Source organism: Suricata suricatta, chromosome 12 (assembly GCF_006229205.1).
Source record: "Suricata suricatta isolate VVHF042 chromosome 12, meerkat_22Aug2017_6uvM2_HiC, whole genome shotgun sequence".
NCBI classification, from domain to species: Eukaryota; Metazoa; Chordata; class Mammalia; order Carnivora; family Herpestidae; genus Suricata; species Suricata suricatta.
The window spans coordinates 2,828,547-2,836,713 of record NC_043711.1 but is presented as its reverse complement, the minus strand read 5'-3'; the positions used below and the strand labels follow the sequence as shown (position 1 = coordinate 2,836,713).

Genomic DNA, 8,167 nt, shown 5'->3' with positions numbered 1-8,167 from the left:
AAAATGGGCTTGACACCAGGACTGAGCTCCAAAACCAGGAGTCAGGAGGGCGCTGGGTCCCGTAACCAGCGCAGCGGAACCCGCGGTGGGGCCGGCGGAGCTCGCGCCGGGCTGATGGAGCTCAGGAGGGGAAACAAAAACTCCACTTGACAGTTTTGCAATAACCGAGCAAGACAGATGTGGGCGGCCGGCCTCATTTTCCCGAAGAGGAAACCGGTTCCGAAGAAGCACCTGCCCGGACTTGGACTCACACGGCAGGGGAGGAATCGTGAGGTCCCGCGTGGGGGAGAGAGGCTCTGTCCCTGAAGGGTGGAGGCTGGACTCGGAGGTGACCGCCCGCGACACGCAGGTTTCACCCCTGCAGTCAGCCCGCTGCCCAACGCGAACCACACCTCCGGCCACGCAGGGGCGCCCCCGCCCCGCACTCCCCCTACGCGGGACTCCCGGTCGCGCCGCTGGTGCAGGGGGCGTGGCCGTGGCCGCGGCGCGAGGACTCAGGTGGCCGCGCAGGTGGCTAGGAGGACGGCAGGCGTTTGCCGCCGGCGAGCCTGCCCCCACGTGGCGGAGGCGGGAACTGCAGCTGCTTGGCGGGGACGCCGCGCGTCCCCCGTCTCCTCTGCCCCTTCTGGAAGGAGCGCGGGTGCGGCTGCGGGGTTGGAGGACAGAAAGGGAGTCAAGGGAGAAGTCTGACCCAACACTCATGTTCTGCAGAAGCCGAGGGAGGCTGTAGAAAGCCTGGCTGTCTCGTGTGATTTTCCCCTTTTCGTCTGCAATGTCCCTCCCTCCCCCCACGTACCTCCGTGCGTGCCGGGGATCCTCTCTACAGCCCCAGGGGCCCCCAAAGAAGACTGACGCGTGGCCAGTGGAGGGGAAGGTGCTGGACATCCCCACGGTGGACCAGACAGGTCAAGGCTTCTATGCAATCTCTTTCCCCCAGACCCCCAGTCCCCCATCCACGTCTGTCCCAAAACCCTTGCCCTCCCGCCCCCCAGTCCCAGGCCGGGTCCCCCATCTCTACAGTCAGCGTCTCCCCTGACCCACGCCCCTCTGGCAGCAGAAGCCAAGAGGGCTCCTTGAAGTGGGAAGAGGGATCAGCACCCAGAAAAGACCCCCCCCACACACACACACACCAGTGGCCACGTGAAAATGTGACTGATTTCCAGAGGAGTCAGGGAACTGGCCGCCCAGCCCCCGTGGCCTCCTCCCCAGGAGGCTGGACTCCTCCCTCGCCCCCAGGGCACTCAGTAAAGGCTCATAAAGAAAGGAAAGCCAGATTTTGTGGTGATTTGGGGAGCGTTAAAGATTTCTGGGGGGTCGTCTGGGGGCCCCTGAGCCCCAGGACGCCTGGAGGGATCCGCTGTGGTGAGGGGGCTCTGTGATGCCTGGCCAGCTGCCTCCCTTTATCCTGGGAGGGTCATGTCCAATTAGCAGGAAAGTGATGCCCCCCAACGTCTACACGGCGCCTGGAGCTGGATTCACCGCCCTCCCTGGGTAGGCTTGGAGATGGAGGGTGAGGTAGGACATGGTGGGGGGCGGTTCCTGGAATTTATCCGCCCCTGGGGTCTCTGGCCTAACCATCACCTTGAAGTGACACCAGCTGGGACCGGCTCCCCTCCCCCACTTCTGCTGTTTCCATGGGGACAGATGTCCGTTTGCAGCAGCATCCGGGCCCCGGCTGCCGGCCCGGGCGGGAAGGAGGGGCCCGGTGGGGGCAGGGCTGGTCGGAGAGCCTCCCCCCTCCGTTTCTCCATCTTTGTATCTGCCCGGATCAGCTCTCTCCGGGTGTTCGTCTGACTTCATACTCTCTCTCCCTGGGTTCCTCAATCTCTCTTAGTTGTGGTCCGTCCCTCTGATCATTTCAGGCTTCACCCCCAGCTGGGGACACCTTTCTCCCTCCAAGGGTGGCTCTGCCCTCTTCTTTCCCTGGGGCCGGGATCCCCACCTCCCAGAAAGGACGCTGGAAACACACAATAACTTATTTATTTTCCAGGCCGGAGGCGTGCTTAGAAGCACAATTCCGTACCCCAGAGCCCAGGAGAAGGCCAGGAAGGCAGCCCTGACTAAGGCCCAGGGCTTGGAGGGGTAGGGGTCCCTCCCTCCGGCTTCCTGCAAGACTGGACAGGCCTGAGCGTTTGCGGCCAGGGACTGCAGGCCCTCGCGGTGCCGGGCAGGGGCCGCAGCTCCGGGGCTCAGGGGGTCTGCGTGCCCACGGGGTACAGCAGGGCCAGATGCTCAGCGCCCTGCACGGGCAGCGGCCGGGAGCTGTAGTGGAGCACCAGCTCCGGGACGCTGGCGAAGGGGCCGCTGTGCTGGCCCAGCACGAACTGGTTCTCCCGGGTCCGTGAGAACTTCAGATGCAGGAAGCCCTGGCCGCTCCTGGGGGACAAGCGCGCCTTGATCACCCCAGACCTGCTCACGTGCTCCCACCTAAAGGCAGGCTGGAGCCCAGGCTGCGCTTTTTCTCCAAACCTTCTGAGCCCTCGCCCTACGCTTCCGGGGCTCTCCACTAGGTAACCTTCAGTCCCGGGTCCCTTTCCATTTTAAACTCTCTGCTGAGTGGAATGACATTGAACTTCGGAATCATTTTATCGTTAATACGAATGAAGAGTTTCCTATTTCCTGGGCAATTCTCCTGAGTGTGTGTGTGTGTGTCTTATTCAATCACAGCAGCATTACTGTGAGGTAGGTTCTATTATTATTCGCTTTGCCTAGATGAAACAAGCAAGGCCCAGAGAGGTTGAGCAATTTAGCCAAGGTCACACAGCTGTAAAGTGGCAGAGGCAGGATTTAAAACTATTCTCCAAGAGCTCTCTTCAATCTTATTCTCTTAGGAATCTCCCACTCGGATGCCCAATAGAGTTTGGGGGCTTGTTTTAACCAGACACACTTAGAATCTTAGAGACGCACGTAGAGTCAGGACCTCCAACCGAAATGCCTACAGGACCACTAGGAGATTCTGGCCCCGATGGACACAAATGGATATAATTCAACTTTTGGGCTGGAGGAGTTGAAAGGAAACGTCTAGGAGCCCCTGGGTGGCCCAGGCAGTTGAGCCTCCAACTCTTGATTTCAGCTCAGGTCGCGATCTCACAGTTCATGAGTTCGAGCCCCACATTGGAGCCTGTTTGGGATTCTCTCATTTTTCTTTTCCCCTCCCCCGCTTGCTCGCTCTCTCTCTCTCAAAATAAATAAATAAACTTAAAAAGTAAAGGAAACATCTCTTTCCCTATCTCACCGACATCCTAGAGCTAGTGTTTGGCCTCCTTGGAGACCACACCCACTGGCCCTACAAGGCCCGCCCACTGCTCCCATAAATCCCTCCATAGTCCTGAATCCCGCCCCCGCCCCCGCCTGAAGGCCCCGCCCACTAGCGGCCGGAGCCGCCCTCTGCTCCCACCAAGTTCACCCGCCAGCCAGAGGCGGGCGGGTCTGTGACCCTCGGGGCCTCCAGGGCGCTGGGGTCTCACCTGAGGGACAGGGAGCAGTCTTGGGGACTGGTCTCGCTGAGCCGCACGAGGTAGCTGCCTTCCTTGCAGAGCGACAGGAGGCTCTCGGCATCGGCCCGGCTCAGTGGGCCGTGGAACCACCTAGGGGGTGGGGACAGATGTCTCCTAAAGGGTCGTCCCCCTTCAAACACACCCTGGGGTCTGGGGCAGGCAAGGCCTATTCGAGGACTTGGGACCTCCAGGCAAACAAGTGACAAGAATTCTGCCGGGTTCAGGTCCACGTGGGGCCGCCCCCCCTCACCTGACCTCGATCTTTACAGCCTCCCGAGGCGAGGTCCCCAGGGCCGTTTCCCCTTCGCTAGTCCCTCAGACCGAATCCTTTGCTGGCTTCCACGAGCTTCCGCATCCTTTCTCCCCACCCGCCTGTGCCATCCTTCCCGTAATAGTGCCCTTTAATGGGCTCAGGGAGAGGTTGGCAGCTGCGACCCGGGTCTCAAAGGCAGACGAGCTTGTTTGCAGAGAACGTCCTCCCCCCGCCCCGGGCCCCGACTTCACCAGTCAGTTCTGTGTCGTGGGCTGGGAACACCTGTGGTAAACACCGGCTGGTGCCCACAGGGCTGGGCTCCGAGGGCTGTTAGGGACTTCCTGGAGGAAGTGCCAGGCTGGGGAAGCACAGGGAAAACCCAGACTCCCCCAGCTCGTGCCCCTCACCCCAGCCCAATGGTGGGACCCCCTCAAAACCCCGTTCCCTCCTCCTAGTTTCACCCCAAGATCCCTCCGGGGGTGAGGATGACTTCTGTCTCTTTACTCTTAGGTCAAGAGCGTCATCCAAGTGAAGGGAAGAAACCTCCTCTTACTCTGTTGGAGCTAGGCACCATCTTGGGGGTTCGGGGCCCTCGGCTCAGAGAGGTGAGGTGACTTGCCCAAAGCTGCACAGCCAAGGGACGCAAGGCATAGATGGGAACCCAGAATCTAACGCCAGAGGGAATGACCTAGCTGGGTGTCTTGAAACACAGTAGGCTCTGGCCCCCAGGGAAGATGAGCTGAGGAAAGAAATGAAGGAATAGGGGCGCCTGGGGGGCTAGGTCCGTTGGGCGTCTGACTTTGGCTCAGGTCATGATATCACAGGCCATGGGTCTGAACCCCGTGCTGACAGCTCGGAGCCTGGAGCTGCTTTAGGTTCTGTATCTCCCTCTCTCTCTGCCCCTCCCCTGCTCACACTGTCTTTCTCTTCTCTCAAAAATAAAAAACATAAAAAGTTTTAAAAAAAAATGAAGGAATGGATCATAGGAATCTGCAGCTGGGATGCGATGGGGAGGGTCCTCCAACTTGGGCTTTCCCACTCACGGCTGTTTCTCCAGGGGCACCGCCGGGTCCACGCGCTCTGCGGGCTGGGGGCTTCTGGCTGGGGGTTTCCGGAGCTCTTTGGCTGAGCCTGGGGTCCTTTCCCACTCCGGACTGTCAAACTGCACTAGAGAGGGAGCGTTAGAGAGGAAAGGGTTAAGTCCAACCCACCTGGGAGGGGCGGGGCCAGGGCAAGCCAATGCACTCTCGGTAGGGAGGCGGTACTAGCTTGGGCAACCTATCAGAATCCCCCGGTGGGCGGGGCCGTGTTGAAGGGCTGGGCCAGGATTGGCACAGGAGCAACCAATCAGCCTTCAGAAGAAAGAGGTGTCGTCTCTCAGGTGTGGTGGATTGCAGGGCGGGGCAGTTCCACGAGGGACAAATCTGAGACCAAGGGGCGGGGACAGAGGGGACAGTTGGTTGTTCTGCGGATTCTGGCCAAGTCCTCGAGCCTAGAGCCCCTCCCCCACCCAGATAAGGATGGGTAGAGTGAGGCACTGAGCCCCAGTGTCCCTCCAGGTCACGCAACTTCTGGGGCCAAGCTGGGTTCACTCAACTCTCTCTGGCCCACATTATTTTATTTCTTAAAACTGATCGAGGGGGCCTGGGTGGCTCAGTCGGTTAAGCATCCGGCTTCGGCTCAGGTCATGATCTCACAGTTCGTGGGTTCAAGCCCCGCATCGGACTCTGTGATGACAGCTCAGAGCCTGGAGCCTGCTTCGGATTCTGTGTCTCCCCCTCTCTCTGACCCTCCCCTGCTCGTGCTGTCTCTCTCTGTCTCTCAAAAATAAATAAAAAATAGAAAAAAAAACCTGATCGAACTGTTACCCTCTTTACAGAAGAGGAAACTGAGGTCAGAGACTTGGCCATGCTTCCCCAACTCAGGACTTGACCCCCAAGCTCACCTAATGACAATTACTAAGAAATGCTATCCTCTCCCTCAACAGCACTTTCTAGCACTCACTTTACACGCACCCTGTTCTGTAGGTGCTAGAATGACCCCCATTTGAGGGGTAAGGCAACTGAGCCTGAAAGATAAAGTCCCTTGCCCCAAGTGAGAGACAAAGCCAGCCCTTGCCTGAAGCCAAAGCCTATCCCTGCACAACTCTGAAGATTAAGAGTCGATTCCATTGCCCTCTAGCGGTGTTTCTGCTCTCAAGGAAGATACAAGTTCTCCTAGGAAGAGACATTTATGGTTATCAATCCTTCACACTTTAGTGAGAATGAGTAAACCATCAAAGTGGTAGGTGATTGGGGTCTATTTTGTAAGCCGAAACAGGGGAAAAGACTAGAGTGGGAAATGGAAGGAAGAGGACATTCAGGGCCTCTGGAAGGTCAAGGCCTGGGTCGAGGGAGCACCTGCGAACGCCTTGGAGATGTGATCTTTCTTCCACTCCCAGGGCTGGTCGTACTCATCTGCCGGCCGCTCATCCTCCTGAGGCAGCCGGCTCTGGCGAGGCCTCCTCCCAGAAGGGGGCCCATCTCCTGGCTCTTGGTCCTGCTCCTCATAGGGCGTGTCATACAGTTGCACCCCCTTGCACGGCAGTTCTGGGAGGCAGAGAACACGGGTCAGTGCCCGCCGCCACCGAGGACCCTGCCACCCGCCCCCAAACTCTCACACACGCCCCCCACTCACCGCTCACAGCCCTCTGGGCATTGTAGGGCTCCATGTACCCGTCATCCGCAGGTGGAGGGTGAGGCTGGGCGTCAAAGGGGTCTGAGTACTCGGTGTCCAGTTCCGACTGGAGAGAGATGTAAGGAAGTGGCCCGGGGAGTGGGGGGACTCAGCCCAGCGGTGGACCCCCCTCTGGGGCGATGGTGCTTCTCTCCGGTTCATCTAACACTTCCACTCCACGCCGCTCATTTTCACTGAGGTTGGGAGTCCTCTCTACCTACCCGCCAGGATTTGTGCCAGCATCCCCTTCTCTCTGCCTCCCCCCGCCCCGCAGTTCTGACTCCCTGACTCCTCCCTCCCTGCCTCCCTCCTTCAATAATCTTAATGTTCCTCGGCTCCAAGCACTGTTCTAAATACTCCACGTAAGTACGTCATCCCCATTTTACAGATAAGGAAAGCAAAGCACAGAGAGGGTAAGTGACTTGCTAAGGGTCACACAGCAGTGAGTAGGAAGCGGGGGTTTCATCCCAGGCTGTCTGCTCCCCCGAGTCCCTGCCTCCTCCTTCCTTCCTCTGTGCTCTTAAACCACTGGGCTCTTCACATAATCTGTTGTAACCCTCCTCAAATCCTTCTGTCTCCACAGAGGGCTTGGAGTCGACTCCCTCATCCTCTAGGAAAACTATTGGAAAAAGCATGGGCATTGGAGGCAGATCTGGGTCAAATTCTGCTGAGCTAGGGCCCTGTAACCTTGGCCAGTTGCTTCTCTTCTGTGGGCCTCAGTGTCCACGTCTGTGAAATGGGTATAATAACAGAGGAGGACAATTATAGTGGTGAGGATGTCCCCGTGCTCGGTAGGGCGGTGATTCGCTCAGATGCTTGGGGAGCTGAGGGGTGAGGACCGGAGGTGTGAGCCGGGGCAGGAGGCCAGGGGCACAAAGCAGGGGGACAGATTTCGAACTCCATTAAGCAGGTGGAGGACAGAGGAGTGTCTCGCTGGCGCCCTGGCCTGGCCCCTAAACCAGCTCCCCCATATCCAGGGGGCACCCCGCCCCCCCCCTCCCGGGGCCACTCCGCATCCGGGACTTAGCCACGCACCTCTTCCCCAGGGCTGCCCAGGAAGGCCTTGGCTCTGGCCATGTGGGCGGCGTCCACCCTGATGAGCCGGTGCTTGGGCGAGTCGTACTTAGCGTCCCCGGCGCCGGCGGGGTCCGCCTCCAGGCGGCCGTCCGAGTCCTCATAGGGGTCCTCGAAGTCCAGATTCTTCTGCTCACGGTAGGCCCGCAGGATGTCGCTCTCCGTGTAGTCGGGGGTGGGCGGCTGCGGAGGGGGCCTCCGGCCGCCAAAGCTCAGGTAGTCCCGCAGCCACTTGGCCATCTGTGCGTGTGTCACGCCAAACCTGGCCACCGTCAGAGGGGGACCCGCATGCCCCCTTCCCGGCGCTCTTTCTCCGGAGAGTCCCCAGGGAGGAATGGGAGGGGGGAGGGGGGAGGAAGAGAGGGAGGAGGAGGAAGGGGAGGAAAAAGATCAGGTGTGTCCCTCGGCTGGGCTCAGAAGGCGGTGACAGGAGGAGAAAAGAAGGAGGCTGAGGAGACGGAGAGGAAAAGTCCCCCTTCGCCCGGCTCCGCAAGGACCGCGGGGGACGGGGGAGCCCGCAGGGCCCTGGACGCCGAGCGCCGGGCGGCCGGGCCGAGGCGAGGGGCGTCCGCGGAAGCGCGCGGAGTTTCCGCGGGAAGCGCGGTTCCCGTGCGCGGCTCGGCCGCCC

The 8,167-nt window shown here is 59.9% G+C and overlaps 1 protein-coding gene across 2 annotated transcripts; it reads right to left on the bottom strand.

Annotated features, from left to right (window-relative positions):
• Positions 1-1,963: 1,963 nt before the first annotated feature.
• On the bottom strand, positions 1,964-8,160 carry SHD (Src homology 2 domain containing transforming protein D). Of its 2 annotated transcripts, XM_029917188.1 has the most exons (7): positions 7,501-8,160; positions 7,153-7,194; positions 6,427-6,532; positions 6,150-6,338; positions 4,794-4,917; positions 3,468-3,587; positions 1,964-2,376 (listed from the first exon to the last, which is right to left on the bottom strand). In XM_029917188.1, the coding sequence occupies exons 1-7, from the start codon at positions 7,777-7,779 to the stop codon at positions 2,190-2,192; spliced, it is 1,047 nt and encodes a 348-aa protein (XP_029773048.1). In that variant the 5' UTR covers positions 7,780-8,160; the 3' UTR covers positions 1,964-2,189. The 2 variants fall into 2 exon arrangements, with proteins under 2 accessions (XP_029773048.1, XP_029773049.1); XM_029917189.1 differs by lacking the exon at positions 7,153-7,194 and having other exon boundaries at positions 7,501-8,157.
• Positions 8,161-8,167: the final 7 nt, after the last annotated feature.